The sequence below is a fragment of the Equus asinus genome, chromosome 5 (genome assembly GCF_041296235.1).
Source record: "Equus asinus isolate D_3611 breed Donkey chromosome 5, EquAss-T2T_v2, whole genome shotgun sequence".
Lineage (NCBI taxonomy): Eukaryota > Metazoa > Chordata > Mammalia > Perissodactyla > Equidae > Equus > Equus asinus.
In genome coordinates, this window is record NC_091794.1 from 58231017 (window position 1) to 58251525 (window position 20509).

Below are 20509 nucleotides of genomic sequence, written 5' to 3' on the forward strand. Positions count from 1 at the left end.
CTCAAGCAAAAAAAAAAAAAAAAAAGAGGAGGATTGGCAGCGGATGTTAGGTCAGGGAAAATCTTCCCCACCAAAAAAAAATCTTCCAATAGTCATCTATACTTGTGTCCTTTACTTCTTGTGGCTCATTCACTTTATATCTTTACAAATGCCTTTTTCACCTCTGTATTAAAACTCCAAGAACTACCTTAACCTTTCAATTACTGAACCCCAAGGGTTGTACCGATTCCTTGAATTCTCAGCAGCATTTGGGGGCTATGCATTGTTCTGAGCATTTTTTGAGAAATTTCTCCTTTAAATTCTCCTTTGATTGTTCTCTTTCCTTCTTGCCTGTGACAGAGCTTCCTGAATGCCACAGATAGATTCCCTCAGCCTCGAGGCAGCAGGTAGGGCTGAGCCTACCAAAGCGCCTGGCCTGGTTACTCCTGGCTTCCATCAGTCTCTCCTTCTTGTGTTCCAAGGTGCTTTGTAAATATTCTCTAATTGTGAATGACATTAAAATGTTGAAAAGCACTGCCCTCTAAAGACATATGTTCTCTGGGCTTTATGCTTTATCCAGACCTCTTTTCCCTGTCCTCTGTGGACGACTTCTTTTAACTTGAACATGCTTACAAGAGCCATTCCAAGGACCTCACATAATAAACACCAATTCATCATCCTCAACCTTTTTATCAGGGACTTCTAGCTCAATTTCTGCTTGTTTTGATGCAAATAGTCTCCATTTATTGAACAAATACTCACTGAATACCTATGTAAAAGGTACTGTGCCAGGCAGTGGGGAGAGAACCCTGAACTTTGGAGGGCTAAAGCTGATTTTCAACTTCCTATTGGCCAGGAAGTTGAAACACTTTCTAAAGTACTCAGAGTACAAATTAAACATAATGACAAGGTAATTATCGAATACTTGCCTATTTCTATCCTAACAGGTCTTTAAACCTAACATTTCTAACACTGTTCTTTTCCTTAGCCAGCTTTTCCTATGTCTCTATTTTTATTAAAGGCACAGCCATTGTTCTCCAAGTCACCCAAGTTCAAAACTTCAGGAATGGGTTGGATGTTAGTTGGATTTTTATCCGTCCTGTGCTGGCTCCAAGAGAGGAAAAGGGTGAACTTTGGTTCCCCGTGAAGAAGAAAGGAAACGGCAAGTCTCTAGTTCAATCTTCCTCCATCAAGAAAAGTTGAGGTTGTTTTACTTCTGGACTACCATTTCTTCTTGTATCTTACTATTTCCTCACTGGATTTTAATATCTAGTAATTTGAGCAGAGTAAACTCTGAGTACTCATGTCTAAATTTCTTCATTTCACACTCACACTGAAATAATGACTTATCTGAGCATAGAAATGCACATTATTTCCCCTCAGTATTTTGAGGACATTGCTTCATTATCTTCCTTACTTAGTGTTTAAGTCTGATGACAATTTGGTTCTCATTCTTTCTAAGAAATCTATACTCTCCAGAAGCTTCATATTTTTTTCTTTATACGTTTTTTAATGTAATGAGATTACATGTTCATGGGTCCAAGTGTAGAATTATTTTTCTATTTTTTTAATTGAGTTCAAAATAGTTTACACATCAATGTGAGATTTCAGTTGTACATTATTTCTCAACTGTCACCACATAAGTGCTCCCCTTCACTCCCTGTGCCTGCCCGCCATGCCCCTTCCCCTGATAACCACTGAACTGTTGTCTTTGTCCATGTACTTGTTTATATTCCACATACGAGTGAAATCATCTGGTGTTTGTCTTTCTCAGACTGGCTTATTTCACTTAGCATAATTCCCTCCAGGTGTTTCCATGTTATTGCAAATAGGATGAATTTGTCTTTTTCTATGGCTGAGTAGTATTCCATTGCATATATACATACCACATCTTCCTTATCCAATCATCAGTTGATGGGCACTTGGGTTGCTTCCATGTCTTCGCTATTGTACATAGAGCTGCGACAAACATAGGGGTGCATATGTTACTTTGGATTGTTGATTTCAAATTGTTTGGCTAGATACTAGTAGTGGGAGAGCTGGGTCATACGGTATGTCTATTTTTGGTTTTTGAGGAATCTCCATACTGTTTTCCATAGTGGCTGCACCAGTTTGCATTAACACCAGCAGTGTACGAGGGTTCCCTTCTCTCCAACATTTGTTATTTTTAGTCTTAGTGATTATAGCCATTTTAACAGGCATAAGGTGGCATCTTAGTGTAGTTTTGATTTGCATTTCCCTGATGATTAGTGATGTTGAACACCTTTTCATGTGTTTATTGGCCATCTGTATATCTTCTTTGGAAAAATGTCTGTTCATCTCCTTTGCCCAGTTTTTGATCAGGTTGTTTGGTTTTTTATTGTTCAGTTGTGTGAGTTCCATATATATTTTGGAGATTAACCCATTGTCAGATATATGATCTGCAAATATTTTCTCCCAATTGGTGGGTTGTCTCTGTTTTTATTCTAGTTTCTTTTGCCTTGTAGAAGCTCTTTAGTCTGATGAACTCCCACTTGTGTATTTTTTCTTTTGTTTCCCTTGCCTGAGAGCACATGGTATATGAAAAGATTCTTTTTAGTTTGATGTCAAAGAGTATACCACCGATATTATCTTCCAGGAGTTTTACAGTTTCAGGACATATCTTCAAGTCTTTGACCCATTTTGAGTTTATTTTTGTGTATGGTGTGAGATAGTGGTCTACTTTCATTTTTTTTATTTCTTTGGAATTTTTACCATTCTCTTCTTTTTATCTGTTCCTTCCTTGTAGACTTTTTAACCCTCTGTGACTTTGTGCTGCATGTCGGAAGAAATTCCTTGGCTCAGTTTCCCAGGTTAGTAACTGTAGGGGAGGAAGATATTTCCTCTACCTGCTCTGGGTCCTTCTGGCCAGACAATGAATTAAATTCACATGAGACAGAATAACAGGAGAAAATTAAACAAAGCTTTATAACATGTATACATGGGAGAGACCTAGAAAAACTGAGTAACTCACCAAAATGGTGGAAGCTCTCACCTTAAACTCCATCCTCAGCTAAAGACAAAGGAGGATGTTGGGGGCGGGGGGCGGGAGTCAGTTACGGGAGATCACCAGAAAAGCACAGTAAACAAGAGTCAGATTATCATGCAGACTTGAGTCCTTGCCTTCCGCATTGATAAGAGTTTCTAGAGATAAGGTCATCCCCTCTTCTTCCTGGTCCAGAGAGGCAGACACCTTTACAGATGGAGATTTCCCTTACAGATAGAAACGTCTCTTAACAAAGGGTAAGTAAATTCTACTTTCCAGAGTTTCTCTCATGTCTGCAGTTTTTAAAAGTAACCAGCCCAAAATAATCCTCATGCCAAAGAGACATATCAGGGAGTGGCCAATTCCAGTCCCCACCATAACTCAGTCTTTGGTTGTGAACATTCTGCTTAACTCAGTTTTTTCTTTTAAGATAAAAATTTCAATTTCTGCTATCTCTGGTTAGTGTTTTTTTAATGACTGCACTATCCTCTGACATCTCTGAAGCTATTTCATATTTATCCACATGTAACGTTTTTGACAGTGTTCTTTCCCTAATGTTCAAGTTGTCATCTGATATCATTTTCCTTCACTAAAGAACTTTAACACTTGTTGTTCTACAGGTATGCCTGCAACAAATTCTCTTAATTTTCTTTTATCTTATTTTATTTCACTCTTTATTCTTAAAGGATATTTTCACATGATAAATCTAAGTTGATAGTTTTTTTCCTGTAGCACTTTAAAGATGTTTCACTGTCTATTGGCCTCTGTTGTTTCTGGTGGGAAGCCAAAGGGAATTCAAATTATTCTTCTCTTGCATACAATCAATGTGCCATTTTCCTCTGGCTGTTGTTGTGTTTTTTTTTTTTAAAGTGTCTCAGACAAGATTGAATCTGGCACTAACTAGGACATGATGGCAACTCCGATTGCTTGTTTTTGAGGAACATTAGCCCTGAGCTAACATCTGCTGCCAATCCTCCTCTTTTTGCTGAGGAAGACTGGCCCTGAGCTAACATCTGTGCCCATCTTCCTCCACTTTATATGTGGGATGCCTACCACAGGATGGCTTGCCAAGGGGTGCCATGTCTGCACATGGGATCCGAACCAGTGAACCCCAGGCCGCCAAAGCAGAACATGCACACTTAACTGCTGCGCCACCAGGCCGGCCCCCTCCTCTGGCTGTTTTCAAGATTTTTCTCTTTGTCTTTAGCTTTCAGAAGTTTGACTATGATGGATTTAGGCATAGTTTTCTTCATATTTATCCTTAAGAGTTCACTTACAGCTTCTTGACTTTCTAAAGTTTTATCTTTCACCAAATTTGGTAATTTCCATTATTTCAACTAATTTTTTATGCCTCATTCTCTCTCTTCTTCTTCTCCAATTACACCTATGTTAAGACATCTTGATATTTCCCTACAGATCTATTGGTTTTGTTTTCAGATTGATTTTTATTAATATACTTTCAAGTTCACTGACTCCTTCCTCTGTCATTTCCATTCTGCTGTTAAACCCATCAAGTGAATTTTTTCCTTAAAAATATCATATTTTTCAGTTCTAGAATTTCTATTTGTTTGTTTTTGTTCTATACTTTCTCTCCCTTGACTGATATTTCATATCTTTTGGTTCATTGCATGTTTTTCTTTATATCACTGAGAAAAATTATAATAAGTGCCTTAAAATTCTTGCCTGTTCCAACATCTGGATCATTTTGGGATCAGTCTCTATTGATTATCTTTCTTCTGTAGAATGAATCACATTTTCCTGTTTGTCAAGTAATTTTGTATTGTATCTATATATGTTGCAGCTATTATGCCATAGAAGTTATATATCTGTTATATTCAGGAGTGGTGATTTTTTCTTTTTAAAAATTCAAATTCTGTCTCTTAAGTGGCAGTTCAAATCACAGTTTAGTTCTTTCAGATGGGCCACATCTATGTTGTTTCAGCCTCAGAGGGAGATTTGTGAGGAATTTATTCACAGTAGCTGGTGCTCATGCTCTCTGACTCTCTCCTTTTTGGGACTTCCTTCTCACTTTCCAATGACTATGGTTGCACTAAACTCTGTCCCTGGTTATTAGGCCAGAACAATTTCAAGTCTTGTATCAGAGTTTTACCCACCCTGCATGGCACAGATCAGGTTTACTCTCAAGCTAGAATTGCCTCTCCCTTCTTCCAACTGTTGAGTATCCTCCAGTGCATGTCTGCTTTTGGTCATTCTCCAGAAAGTTGTTTTTGTATTTTATCCTGGGCTTATGATGTTATCTGTAGGCAAGTTGGTACAATTGGAGATTTTTTGGCCACATAAAATTACAGTCCTCTGAAGACATAAATTACACTTTCTATAGTCTTCTTTGTTCAATTAGCTTTGGTATTTTAAATGCTCATTCTTTTGTTGGATCAGCACAGCCTTGCAGAAGCTCTTTAGTCTGATGATGTCCCATTTGTTTACTTTTTCTTTTGTTTCCTTTGCTTAAGCAGACATAGTATTCAAAAAGATGCTTCTAAGACCGATAAAGATTGTACTGTCTATATTTTATTCTAGTTTTGTGGTTTCATGTCTTACCTTCAAGTCTTTAATCCATTTTGAGTTAATTTTTGTGTATGGCAAAAGATAATGGCCTACTTTTGTTCTTTTGCATGTGGCTGTCCAGTTTTTCCAACACCATTTATTGAAGAGACTTTCCTTTCTCCATTGTATGTTCTTGGCTCCTTTGTCAAAGATTAGCTGTCCATAGATGTGTGGTTTTATTTCTGGACTTTCAATTTTGTTCCATTTATCTGTGTGTCTGTTTTTGTACCAATACCATGCTGTTTTGACTATTATAGCTTTGCAGTATATTTTGAAGTCAGGGGTTGTGATGCCTCCAGCTTTGTTCTTTTTTCTCAGGATTGCTTTAGCTTTTTGGGGTCTTTTGCTGCCCCTTATGAATTTTAGGATTCTTCGTTCTATTTCTGTGAAGAATGTTATGAGGATCGCACTGAATCTGTAGATGGCTTTAGGAAGTATGGACATTTTGACTATGTTTATTCTTCCAGTCCACGTGCATGGAATATCTTTCCATTTCTTCATGTCATCATTGATTTATTTCAATAATGTCTTATAGTTTCATTGTATAGGTCTTTCACTTCCTTGGTTACATTTATTCCTAGGTATTTTATTCTTTTTGTTGCGATTGTAAATGAGATTTATTCTTGAGATCTTTTTCCATTAGTTCATTATTAGAGTATAGAAATGCAACTAGTTTTTTAAGTTGGGTTTGTACCCTGCAACTTTCCTGTAGTTGTTGACTATTTCTAATAGTTTTCCAATGGATTCTTTAGGGTTTACTATATACAGAACCATGTCGTCTGCAAAGAGTGAGAGTTTCACTTCTTCCTTGCCAATTTGGATTCTTTTTCTTTCTTTTTCTTTCGTAACTGCTCTGGCCAAAACCTCCAGTACTATGGTGAATAAGAGTGGTGAGAGTGGGCACCTTTGTCTTGTTCCTGTTCTGATAGGTATGGCTTTCAGTTTTCCCCCGTTGAGTATGATGCTGGCTGTAGGTGTCATATATGGCCTTTATTATGTTGAGGTATTTTCTTTCTATACCCATTTTATTGACAGTTCCTATCAAAAATGGATGTTAGATCTTGTCAAATGCTTTCTACGCATCTATTGAGATGATCATGTGGTTTTTATTGCTCATTTTGTTAATGTGGTGTATCACACTGATTTGCAGATGTTGAGCCATCCCTGCATCACTAGTATAAATCCCACTTGATCATGGTGTATGATCCTTTTGATGTATTGCTGTATTCAGTTTGTCAATATTTTGGTGAGGATTTTTGCATCTTAGTTCATCAGCAATATTGGCCTGTAATTTTCCTTGTGTTGTCCTTGTCTGGCTTTGGGATCAGAGTGATGTTGGCCTTGTAGAATGAGTTTGGAAGTGTTCCATCTTCTCAATTTTTTGGAATAGTTTGAGAAGGATAGGTATTAAATCTTCTTTAAATGTTTGGTAGAATTATTCTGAGGAGCCATCTGGTCTTGGACTTTTATTTTGGGGGACGTTTTTGATTCTGTTTCAATCTCTTGTGATTGGTCTCTTCAGATTCTCTACTTCTTCTTGATTCAATTTGGGAAGATTGTATGACTCTTCAGAATGGAAGAATGGATCCATTTCTTCTTGACCGTCCAATTCTATATATACTTATTAAGTCCATCTGGTCTAGTTTTTCATTTAATTCCACTATTTCCATGTTGACTTCCTGTCTGGATGATCTATCTATTGATGTAAGTGGGGTGTTGAGGTCCTCTACTATTATTGTGTTGCTGTTAATTTTTCCTTTTCGGTCTGTTAATAGTTGCTTTATGTACTTTGTATGCTTTCCTTCCCTTTAACGTTATAGTGTTTGCTAACCTGTTCTGATAAAGAGCTGCAGTTCTCTGATTTTGTCTGACAATTTATCTCCTTGCTCCAGGCTTTGTAAACCTTATTTTTCCCCCCCGGAACAGGGTCTTTCTTGGTCATTTCTTGTAGGGGGTGTCTTGTGGCAATGAATTCCCTCAGCTTTTGTTTAGCTGGATTTTTATTTCTTCATCGTATGTGAAGGATAGCTTTGCAGGATAGAGTATTCTTGGTTGAAAGTCTTGTCTTTCAGAATTCTGAATATATCATTCCACTCTCTCCTAGTGTGTAAGGTTTCTGCTGAGAAATCCACTGACAGCCTGACAGGGGTTCCTTTATAGCTTATTTTCTTCTTCCTTGCTGACCTTAATATTTTTTATCTAAATATGCCAGGTTTACTAAAATATGCCTCAGAGGAGGTCTTTTTACATTGATGTAATTAGGTGGTCTATTGGCTTCATGTCCTTGTATGTCCAGTTTCTTTCCCAGGTTTGGGAAGTTCTCAGTTATTATTTCTTTGAACAAGCTCTCTGCTCCCTTCTCCCTCTCTTCTTCCTTTGGGATACCTATAATCCTTATGTTACTTTTCCTAATTCAGTCAGATATTTCTTGAAGTCTTTTTTTTTTTTTTTGAATCTTAGTTCTCTCTCCTCCTCCACTTGAAGCATTTCTAGGTTTCTATCTTCAAGGTCACTAAGTCTCTCCTCCATAAAGTCCACTCTATTTTTTATGTTCTGTATATTATTTTTTATCTCACTAGTTGTGTACTTCATATGCAAAATTTTTTTAGTATTTTTTAGAGCATCAGTCTCTTTGGTGCAGTATTCTATTCCTTCTGTTCATTAATTTTATTCCTAAGCTCACTGAACTGTCTTTTTGAGTTTTCTTATAACCTCTAGTTTATGATAGCTATTTTGAATTTTCTGTTAAATTGTAGTCTTCTGTGACTTCATGTTTGGTTTCTGGAGAGTTGTCATTTTCTTTCTATTTTGCAGTGTTACTGTAATTCTTCATGGTGCTTGATGAATTGATCCTCTGCCAGCACGTTTGTGGTAGTAGTCACCTTTTCTTATTTGGGTACAGCTTTGGTTACTTTGCATCTGGTCACCTTGGTCTTGTTTTCCTCCACTGGCTTTCTACAGCCTTGAATCCTGCTGTCCTGTGCACCACCTGCACTGTTGCTGTTCCCAGGTTGTCTTGGGGTGCTGGGTTCATAAGTATCACTGTCACTGGACAGGGCCTGAAGACCCGGGGACTTGCAGACAGCCCCTGCTGGTGGAGCTGGTATCAGGGTTGCTGCCCCTGGGGGCTAGGTCACGGGTTCTGCTGTGGCACCTGTTGCAGATTCCACCTGCCACTGTTGGGGGGGGGGGAGTGGGCTAGGGCTGTTTTTTTCTGTTCCCACTAGAACAGGTCTGCTCGTAGTTGTGCCAGTGGCTGCCCAGTGTTCATGTGGGCCAGCTGCAGCCACTCAGTGAGATCCCTTTGCGCTTCTTGGGTAGGTCATGTTCGTGTGGGCAGGGCTGTCACTCAGGCGGGCTACCTTTGCATGGGCTGAGCTGCCGCCACTTGGCAGGGAGAGTTCATGTGGCCAGGGCTGCTGTGGCATGATGGGTACTCCCACAAGCCGGGCTACCCCCACCTCCACTCAAGCATGCTGGCTGGGGTTATGTGGATCCTCGACCTGGACTGTTGCCACCAGGGAGAGGGAGGAGGCCACACCCCTAGTTCCACTGCTTCCTGGGGGTCCAGTCCACCCACTTTTGGAGGTATAGCTGCATGGATCTCTGAGGCATCCTGTTGTGCTGTATAGGAAATCCTCTGTTGGTTAATGGATATTAATTTAGCTGTAACTTAAGGGGAGAGAAAAAGAGAACTCACTCCATCATGATGCCGATGTCACTCTTAAGGTTCTCCTGTTTTAACATGCTCCCAAAACTCTTTCAATCTGAGACCTAACAGACTTCTCTTTCTCCTATCAAATTGGCTTCTCCAGCTTCTTGAGTTTTTTATCCTTTTTTTATTGTGGTAAGAATACCTAATATGAAACCTACCCTCCTAACAAAAATTTAAGCACACAATCCAGTATTGTTGACCATAGGCACAAGGTTATACAGTGATCTCTAGATCTATTATACAGTTTCAATCTCTAGATCTTACAATTTTCTTGTTCCTTCATTTCTGAGATTCAGTACAGCAAAGGAGTACCCTGGGAGCAATAATCTATCCTCCTAAAAAGGAAGTGAGGAGAGGATAGACTGACTGCAAATTTTAATTTTTCCTCAGTCACATATAGTTATTTTCATTTACTTGTTTTAAAATAGCAACACAAAGGGAAAAAGAACATTTTGCTGCCAGAAATCACTGAGCAGGCTTGGGGTTGGAAGGGAAATAGAGATTAGGGAAAGTGGAGGAGGAGGATATAAAGTAGACTGGCATTCAATCCATTTCAATCTCCTTTCAATCTGCCTTTCTATACTGCAGAGACTAGAAAGCTAAAAACTTAATTCCCTAGACTGCACTGTAGCTAAGGTTCTCGAGTTAGGTTTTGCCAATTATGGGCAATTACTTGAGAACTGGAAGGTAGAGGTGCAGCAGAGTCTGTATGTGCTATTAATCCTCTTTGCACGTAGTTTTTCTGTAGCAGTGTTAGAACTCGCAGTGTCTCTGATCACTAGAGCTTCATGGGTATTGGGGGACAGTTATGAGAAATTCATTTTGTTATTACAGGTACAAGTAGATTCACCATGGCTTTGGAGCCAGGAGCTTCCCAATTCAACAACTCCTAATGCTAGAAGTGGCAGTTACTCCCTTGGTGGTCTGGGTCTGTGATGTGGCTTTGGGAGTCATTCCTGAAAGGTTGATCTAGAGTCTGTTTCTTCAGCCATCACAGTGATTCTCTAAGCCATTTAAGAATAAACTCCTTCCTGCCTAGAATTGCTGGAGTAAATTTTGTTTTCTGCAACTGAACCAATGTAGGTGGGAAAGTTTACTCCTTTTATTTTTGTCAGCTTTAATCCCATTCCAGAATTTCTGGGTATTACTGACTCTTCCAACTATTTTTATCATTTTTCTTTAAGTACTTCTATTTTTTTTCTACTTTCTTTTCTTTCTCTCAAAAAGGCGGCATAGGTTACCATTAATATTTTATGAAATAAGGTATTAATTGCCAGATGTTGGATGTTATTGAACTTTATGAACTTTTTTCATTTTTTAAACTTTATAGTGCATGTATAAATATGGAAAATTCAAATGGGAAAAAAGCTCTGCAATTCCAAATCAAACGCAAATGTTCAGTATAGGCTCCAAAATGCTTTTCTTTCACAATAATGATAAAGTTTATCTCTTGGCAACTCCCACTAGAATGCTGTAAAATAAAGTATGCCAACTTATCTCACTCTGTGAAAACCCTAAAGTATATTAGCTTGTCAAGTTTGTGTATTCATGTAAGATGCTACTAAGTTTTATGTTTCAATAAATTAGTATTTTCCAGTTGTCATTAATTAGGCACAAGTTTTAAAAATATGCCAAGGCAGAAATTGTACTCCAAAAACATTGTGTAGTTCTGAGGTCTTATTGCCTTATTAACCTTGAACATTATTTATGAAAATTGAACACAGAAATTTGTTATATAGAATGTTTTGAGTGATTAAGTTGACTCTGGTATAAACAGTGTAAAGGTGAGTGTTTTTAACTTATCTAAAGGATTTTTTTTAACTACTGTGGTTAGATTGCTGATTTTCAGTTCAGAAACATAATAGCTCAGCAGTGAAGTTTTACTAAAAATAAAGAACTAGGTGTCATTAGTTCCAGCAGTCATAATCTAAGTCTTCTACTCAGAAAGCAGTGCCATTTCCCAGGTACACTTGATGATATTACAAAGTATTAAAATATAAAATAAAAAAGATCAGTATTCCCTGAATAAATCTAATAGGGAGGCTGCATATGAGAGTGTTTCCAGACGTTTTGTTCTACAGATCTGTTTATTCTTGTGCAGTATCCACTGCTTAAAGGAAACTTTTAAGCAGAAAAGAAATATAGTTATAAATTACTTAAATAGCAGATCCTCTGCATATCTGACCACATGATAATTTCCAACCACCTCTGCATTATGACCACTGTGGTCTGGATGACCAATTTTACAAAGCAGATGTTTAAAATGCAAATTCTAAACAAACTGTAACATGTCAGTACTCTTACTCCTCCGTTTGTTCTCCTCAGATAACTCTTGTCTCCTACATAGCCATCCGCTTGGTGACACTGCTCTACTTTCCAGCCTCTTTCCAGCTCACTGACAAGTTTTATAAAAAGTCATAAAAGGAAAGTGCTCTCTAGTGTGTGCAGGTTGAGGATGCTCTTAGTGCAATAGAACACAAAAATTTCAAGAGGAGTCCAAAAATTAAACTATTCTTAACCAAATTAGTAACAGAGTCTTTCAGAACGAAGAATGTCTTTAGTTGAATGTCTAGTATTAACTGGAGAAACATAGTTGTACTAAATTCACTTAGGAAATATAATAAAGCGAAGACACCAGAGTTAGATTTAGATATTACATATATTTCATCCTTTCCAACTAAAAACAGACTCTAACATAGAACAAACAAGTAAAGACAGTATACATGCAATACAGAAAAAGTATTATAACTAAGGTGATTTTTCCATGGATTCTTGTGAGATTTTTAATTTTATATTTTATCTTAACGATACGACTGACAGGCACAGAAAATTTAAGACCACCCTTCCTAGATTTTCCACCTGTTAAGAGTTTGAGAACCCTGATTCCAGCAGAATTATAGGCAGTGGCCTCTAGGAGGAAGCTGTGGCCATTCACAGCTTCAGTGGGTCACAGACAGGCAGGGAGCTGCAGCTTGTGCGTTAGCGTAGTAGAGGGCAGAAAGGGAGCTGCTTTATGCTCTCCTCAATCAAGATCTGAAGATCAAAGGTTACTTTAAAATGGAAGGATCTTAAAGGAACAGAGTTGCAAGTAGTTCTAACATTCATAAATGAGTAGTCTAAGAAACAATTTCCTTCTAATTCTTACCTCAAACACTATATTATTACAAAGTATGGCATATCTAGATAATACTCAATGCCAGATGATACCAAGCAATTGGAATTATTGTTAATTTTGCTAGATGTGAATATGGTATTGTGGTTATGTAAGAAGACAACCATATTTTTCAGAGACATATTTGGAAATGCATGGGGGAAGATGACAAAAAGTCTGGAAATCGCTTTAAATCATTTTGGAGACAGCAGCAGCAACAGAGATGGATAAAGTAAGTGTAAATTGTGAAATTCTGGGTGATGGGTACACAGTATTGTTATTCTGTTATACTTTTGTATGTCTGAAATGTTTCAGAATAAAAAACCAATCCTTAAAGAAGAAAAAAAGAAACAGAACTATGTAAAGAAGGAATTTCACACCACCTGATGTTTTAAAAAAATGGGTCATTCAAAAAAAGAGTCCTTTAGCTTAGATCTTTATACTCACTGGACATTTAGAGCTTAGAATATGGGTACAAATATGGAGATTAAAATGTTTGTTCTTATTAATACGCAGTTACTTGAGAAATTCAATCAACTTCCCCTTTAGATATGTGAGAGATTCAACTGCAAAGAAGAAAGATATTTCAGGGAATACTAAATTTTGCTCTGTGAATAAGTGAGTATTAAACAGGTATTATTTTACTATAGAGACATAAACTTTATTAAGATTTATTTTTCTGCTTGCATTATAATTGGGCTAAAAATTCAGCAACTAAATGTGGCTCATTTAAAATGTGGCCCAGATTTCTATTTATTTATTTTTATTTTTTTATTTTTTTATTGAGTTAATGATAGGTTACAATCTTGTGTGATTTCAGTTGTACATTAATGTTTGTCATTCGTGTTGTAGGTGCACCACTTCACCCTTTGTGCCCACCCCCCACCCCACCTTTCCCCTGGTAGCCACTACCAGATTTCTCTTTATTTAAATAGAAATAGGTATATTTATACATAGAGCGAATGCTAAAAAACATGTTTATTTTTTGAGTGACATGAACAAAAGCCTGCCTGGTGGAAAAAGCATTAAGACAAAAGTGGGCTCACAGTCTGGCTTTTGCACCTGTCTGAAGAAATCAGGAAGCAATCTGGCTGGACCCTGAAGTGAGTTCAACCCACGTCTACCCAGAACAGCACTACTTGGAGGTGACTTTAAGATTTCTCTTGTTCAACCGTGAATTCTTCTTCATCAAAGCCAAAAATCTCCTGTTGTAGCAAGGAGTTGTTTTAATGCTTTTTAAATTAACCCGGTACAGAGTTTGTTTTCTGAGGTGAGAAGCTACTAGTTTTTATATTTTTCTATTTATCCATATTGTTCTCTTTTGAAAATTAACGTTTCATTCTTCTATAAAAATAAATTGGAAATATGATGAGGCTTTATAAAGTTCATACCCTATAAATTGGTCATTTCATGTACATAAACTAGTCTAAAGTTATCATTTGTAATGTGGTTAAACATCTATATGAAAAATATTCTTTGTGCATCCACAGGATGCAGTATTTTGCAGACACTAAATTCATGCTTTAAGGAATATATAAAGACTAGGAAAATGCTTATGTAAATGTTGAGGAAAAGTAGTATATTTATAACCATAAATTCTGGTTCCAATTTTAGAAAAAAATTTCATATATGGAAAATGGAAATGAAATACACCAAAATGATAGTAGCTAAAATCTTCAGTTGCATGACTTCCTTCACCAAACTTTCCATAGTTTTTGGATTTTCCATAAGGATGCCTTTTCATTGAAATCTGGAAAAACTTACTTGTACTTTTACAATGGCCATACTACCTCTTTAAGGACTGCTGACACAAACCACAACCAAACAAAATGATATTTGGCACCAATGCACTTTTGCTATTCCATTTTATTAACCTATCACAAGCTAGGAAAAATAAAGTGGTGCCCTATCCCCCTACAAAAAATTTTAACTCAGATTGATTCTGGGTCTCTTGGGAATAATTTCAACATAAAAGTTTTTTTTAAAGGGCTGATAATGTTTCACTTCAGAATAAGTTCCTGTTTTTAAGACTCTCTCCAATATAAACTTTTTTTTTTTTGCCAGAGTTACAATTTTATTTGGCCTGTACAAGAATATAGATATCTGTGCTTCTAAGTAAAAAGTATTACATTATTCTTTATTACATAAGGGTCTCGAGTAATTGACATGGCAATCCCATTCATCAAGGAAAATTCCTTCCTTCCAGCACACATAGCAGTGGCAAAAGCTTAGCCAGCAGATTATTATGGCTCTCTTGATCACAAAAAAGTGTCCCCTAGTTTCAATGAGGTATACAGGTCCCTAAAAGGTGATCCAAGTTTTGACATTAGAAATAATGCACATAATATTCACAAGAGAATCTTAAGGGCATGGGCCATGACTTCTACAAATTTATAATAGAGTCCACAAGGCTGGGCATAGAGTAGAAACCTAAGAAACACTTGAAGAATGAATTACATTTCCATAGCCAATTCTATTTTCCTACTGTTTAGAAGCACAGTTTAAAATGGTGGTGTGGCAGAAACCTTTGATATTAAGAGTTGTAGGAACGACTATGGCCCCCTCTCATCTATAAATACTCTTCTACCTTTGGGTGGATACTTAGAATGTTCATTGATAGAACATTGTATGATATGATCAGATGCTACCAAATGGCATTCCTTCACTCAGCAGCTATGTCACAATCGTGTTGTGCTCCTTGGCTCCTAACTAAATGGTTTGTACCTAGTGAACCAAAGAATGCCCCAAACAAATAGCTTACCTTAGAAATTCTTTCAGTTCAAGGCTTATAGTGCCTCATCGTATCAAATTTGATCTTAAAATCTGCAAAGTTCATTTCTAAGAAATATCTGTATTAAAATGTTTCTGAGAACAGAAATTTTTAGGCGCTAAAAAATCACAGTAACTGTCAAAGTCAACATAGAATAGGATCTTGAAAATCAAAAGCTTAAATTTTAGCTGAGCATGCTCAGGCTATCTTTATTAAATAATTAGAATTAGAGGTTCATGTGGCAGAAGACATTAGCACCAAACTACATCATCTTCATGAAGACCCTACCTCAGACTATATGTCTGGAAACAAATATGTAAGTAACTTTCAACATTCATTGTTCACAAAAACTTATATAGAAGGTGACTTTGTTTTATTTCCTCCCACAACAATATTCTCAATCAAGAAAATATCAGTCAATGCCTGTCTTGTACATGGAACACATTCACTTTCAACTCAGTGAACAGGTCAAAGCAGTGTCCTCCAATCACCTCCAAAGTGCAAAACAAACTTTGTTTTTTTGAGCAAGATTAGCCCTGAGCTAACATCTGCCACCAAATCTCCTGTTTTTGCTGAGGAAGACTGGCCCTAAGCTAACATTCATACCCACCTTCCTCTACTTTATATGTGGGACGCCTGCCACAGCATGGCTTGCCAAGCAGTGCCATGTCCGCACCTGGTATCTGAACTGGTGAACCCGGGGCTGCCAAAGCAGAAAGTGTGAACCCAACCGCTGTGCCACCGGGCCAGCCCCCAAAATAATTAATTTTTTAAAAATTTAAAAATAGAGATTATAGATATGTAAGTTTTAGCTCCTGCTAAGAGTAAGGAGATGGGAAAAGAAGCCAGCTGTGAATATATGGAGGGGTTCTTGGACCTAAGACTGATCATCACACATATGGTGCCCATATGAAGAGTTGGGTGGCTTAAGGAAATGCTAACAATTGATGATTAAAAAGAAGGCTGATAGATTTGTCAACCTGCCACTGAGACTTTAACATCTAACAGCGGATAAGTGGTAACACAGCTATTCTCTGTAGATTTGCATGATCAGAATTTCATTTCTGTAGCTCAGAAGATTCAAAGTTCACATTTCTGCACAAAGAAATTTCTAGATTGTACTAGATATATATAAACTTTTATACTAAATAATCAATTATTTTAGGGTATAGGATAGATGCCAAAACCATTTTAACTTCAAATTTTCCTGTCCATACATACATATTTCTATTTCTTCTTAAGCAAATAAAAATTGGAAGAAAAAATAATATTCTTGGGAGGAAACAGCATGCCAGGAAGTGCTAGCTTTTAGTCTTTGTGTTTCTACCCAAATTACAAGTGTTATTTACTTAAGAACATACACATGAAGGCACACTGTAAGGCAATTTTCACTGAAATATCTTCAGCTCTAAAACATAAGATACCACCAAAATTTTTTTAAAGTCCCAAATACGTAATAAAACACCAAACTTTAAAATATCATTTTTAAAGTTTCCCTTTAATTTTCTGATGAAACATTTAACATGTGCTATTATGGGAAGGTAAACACTGAAAATGAAATATCTGAATTCAAAACCACCAATTTTAATTGGTTTTTTACTCAGATCTTTCAAGCATTTGACAACTTGACCACGGTATTTTACCAGTTTGATAATTCTAATTGTGCATCCAGGAACTACGTATTTTTTCTCTGCCTGCTTTTCAATAATTAGTAAATCAGCAGTGTGCGCTTATATTGATATCCCTGATTTTGAACTAATGGATTATTTAGAAAATGGTAGTGCTCAAACTGGAAAATGCCAACATCAACAATGGCATCTGCTGAATACAAATAACTACTTGTAGCAATCAACTAAATACCAAATTAACTACTAGACAGAGAGTAAAGGTTACCAGATTATCATTAAGCAATATTTACTGAATACTTTCTACATGTCAGACACTAAACTAGCCACTACTAGGGAACCCAACAACCAAACACATAATGTTAGCAATAGGGATAATACTTATATAAAAGATGGTGGTCATGGAACCCTTCTGTGTTCCTCAAGGTCACTGGATGATTTAATAAGTAGTCTGTCACCTTTATCAATTCCTTACGTTTGACTTATATTAAATAATCGATACTCATTTTGTTTGGGATTGGGCTAAAGGGGTAGGTGAAAAGACAGATTACTTGAAATAAGTATAAACTCACATTCTCTTTCTCCCTTACCTCACCAAAGTATGCTTACTCTCTCTATATAGTTAATTGTGGAGCAAATAAATAAGCATGAATCCGTTTTATAAAGTTAATTACATCCTCAACTTTAATAATGCAGCTGCCTGCATTTGAAGAAGGCTACAGAGAGCGATGACTGAGAGGCCTACTGAGTGGAGCTGACGGTCCTTTCCATCCTAAGCACAGGGGCAGTGTTCTTTGATGTAGGCCTACTATTTGTGGTGTTACTATTTCTGACCTGACTCTTGGGTTCATCGCCTTTGCTCAGTCACCCAAGAGTTTAAATTACACTTTTGTAAGACGTTTTAAAGAAGGTACTAAATATACATTCACGGTTTAGCTAAGGCCATTGCTCTTTCGAAATAATCAAGAACATACTACAACTTAAAAGTTGTCTATCATAAACTTAACCGTTAACCATTATACTGATGTCACAATTACATAAGAACCCTATGGACATATTTAGTCCCTACTCTCAAAGGCTTTTAAAAGATCAAATGATAATACAAAATTTACAATTTGTTAAAATGACACTGATCTTAAATGCCCCAACAGCTCCTAAAGAAGTTAACTAAAACAGCATAACAAATTTGCCTGAGTCTATATATCCCTTATTTACAATGAATAACCTTTAGAATAAAAAGCTAATCATTTTATTTTTTCGATATTACTCATTTCATCTTTTCTACTGTTAATTATCCTTTCAATTATCACTTTTATGTTATTTGGTTTTAAAATTATACTAACACACAAGCCAATATAATATTTTCCTTTAAAAACAAAAAAATCTATGTAGTATACTGTTAACATTTTAACCTTTTTAAAAAATGGTCCCCAAGTTGCATAGATAGAGAATTTAAATGATCAAAATAAATTAGGACATCAAGTCAAAATTCAAATTGACAAAACACTTGGGCAAAGGAGGATCACAAATCGTCCTGTTTTAGGGATCCAACTAGATTGTGTTGTTATTTTCTATAACCGCCAGAGGAAGAACTAAACAAGCAAAACCGGAAAACTAGATCACAATGAAACAACTAATTAACTTCTGGATGCCGTCTTGCTAAGGCATCAGATTAGCTTTGTGACACAGCAAGCAAGCAAACAGTGCATCTGGCAGCTTCCAGCCACTTCGAGGTGAGGGACAGCACAACTCTCCAACTTCGCTGTGCTGTCAGAACGCTTATTTTACGAAAAATGTTGTTTTAAAACCTTTCCCTTTTCAAAGAACTGTCATCTTGTGAAATAATCCCGGCCCCTCATTTGGAACTGAAACAGGTGCGGAAATAGGCGCATTCTCACCAGAAGTTCCACCCAGAGGGCAGTGACCGCCACCTGCAGCTCTGCAGCGGTGAGGCGCGACTCCCCACGCAGGAAGCAACCGCGCATCCGAAGTCCCGCAAGCTGAGAGCGGCCCGCATAGTGGCCCCCAAATCCTGCTCTCCCCTCCTTCCCACGCCCCCGGTCCCCTGCCCCGCCCAGGTCCTCTCCTCCTGCCTCCCACGCCCCCGGTCCCCCGCCCCCCCAACACCCCTAGGTCCTCTCCTCCTTGCCTCCCACGGCCCCGGTCCCCCGCCCCCCCACACCCCTAGGTCCTCTCCTCCCTGCCTCCCACGCTCCCGGTCCCCCGCCCCCCCACAACCTTAGGTCCTCTCCTCCCCGCCTCCCACGACCCTGGTCCCTGCCCCCCCACACCCCTAGGTCCTCTCCTCCCCGCCTCCCACGACCCTGGTCCCCCGCCCCCCCACACCCCTAGGTCCTCTCCTCCCTGCCTCCCACGCTCCCGGTCCCCCGCCCCCCCACACCCCTAGGTCCTCTCCTCTCCGCCTCCCACGACCCTGGTCCCCCGCCCCCCCACACCCCTAGGTCCTCTCCTCTCCGCCTCCCACGACCCTGGTCCCCCGCCCCCCCACACCCCTAGGTCCTCTCCTCCCCGCCTCCCACGACCCTGGTCCCTGCCCCCCCACACCCCTAGGTCCTCTCCTCCCCGCCTCCCACGACCCTGGTCCCTGCCCCCCCACACCCCTAGGTCCTCTCCTCCCTGCCTCCCACGACCCTGGTCCCCCGCCCCCCGACACCCCTAGGTCCTCTCCTCCCCCCCTCCCACGCCCCCGGTCCCCCGCCCCCCCACAACCCTAGGTCCTCTCCTCCCCACCTCCCACGGCCCCGGTCCCCCGCCCCCCCACACCCTCAGGTCCTCTCCTCCCTGCCGCCCTCGCCCGCGGTCCTCCTCTCCCGCACACCGCCTCCCGGAGCCCCGAGGCCCTCGCGCCCACGGCAGTTTTCAGTCGCTGCCCTCCCTCACGGGAGCTCGGCTCGAGACCCCAAACTCCCGCCGCCGCGGCTCCCGGCCCCGCACTCACGAGAAGAAGGGGTCATCCTCAAAGCTGCTGCTCAGCATCCCGAACATCCTGGCTCTGTCTCCGGCGGCGGCGGACGCGGACGGCCCGCAAGACGATGGCACCCGCCTTGGCCGCCACCGGAGCCGCCTCACCGCGCCGCCGACACCTCTCCCAGCGGCGAAGGCCGGGCCCGCCGGGAGAGGGGGGAGCGTGCGCCGCGCTGCTTTCCCATTGGGCGCTGGCCCACTGACGTCACCAAGACAGGCGGGAACAGTGCGCCGCTGCCATGGCAACCGCGGTCAACACTGGAGGCGAGAGGTTTGGCCTGGCGCCAACCAGGCCCCCCCCCACCCTGAAGCCTCCGGAGGAACGAGATAGCTTGTTCTCCGGCCGGCAGGAACGCAAAAATTAGACACCCTCTGTGCGACCTTGGGCAAACCGCCCTCGGCCTCGAACCCTTTCTCTTATCGGGAAAATGGAGATAGGTCAAGATTTGGGTTAGATGGCGTTCAAAGGCCCATTCACCGGCCACACCTTGTGATCCACAGAAGAGTCCTATATCCGAACCGCTCTGTGGTAGTTGGTCACAAGCTGTGCACACATAATGAGAAAACACTGTGCCAAAAGATTTTGAGTACAGTTAGTAAATAGTATACTCACTGCTTGAAGGAAATGGGATGAGGCCTATCAGATTTCAACAAACTTCCTTGCCTTTTGTGAGTCTAAAACTCAAAGCACCTTTTCCCAAAGTGGGAAATGCTT

The 20509-nt window shown here is 39.5% G+C and overlaps 1 protein-coding gene across 4 annotated transcripts in view; it reads right to left on the reverse strand.

Moving 5' to 3' along the window:
• MLF1 (myeloid leukemia factor 1) overlaps positions 1-20282 on the reverse strand; it is a 42995-nt gene extending 22713 nt beyond the window's left edge. The window contains exon 1 of one of the 4 annotated variants that reach the window (XM_070509595.1): positions 19769-20282. In XM_070509595.1, coding sequence (XP_070365696.1) covers positions 19769-19815 — 47 coding nt within the window. In that variant the 5' untranslated portion in view covers positions 19816-20282. Of the gene's footprint in view, positions 1-18707; positions 18872-19768 lie in introns of those variants that run through there. The other 3 variants (XM_070509596.1, XM_044770999.2, XM_044771002.2) reach the window with 3 other exon arrangements.
• Positions 20283-20509: the final 227 nt, after the last annotated feature.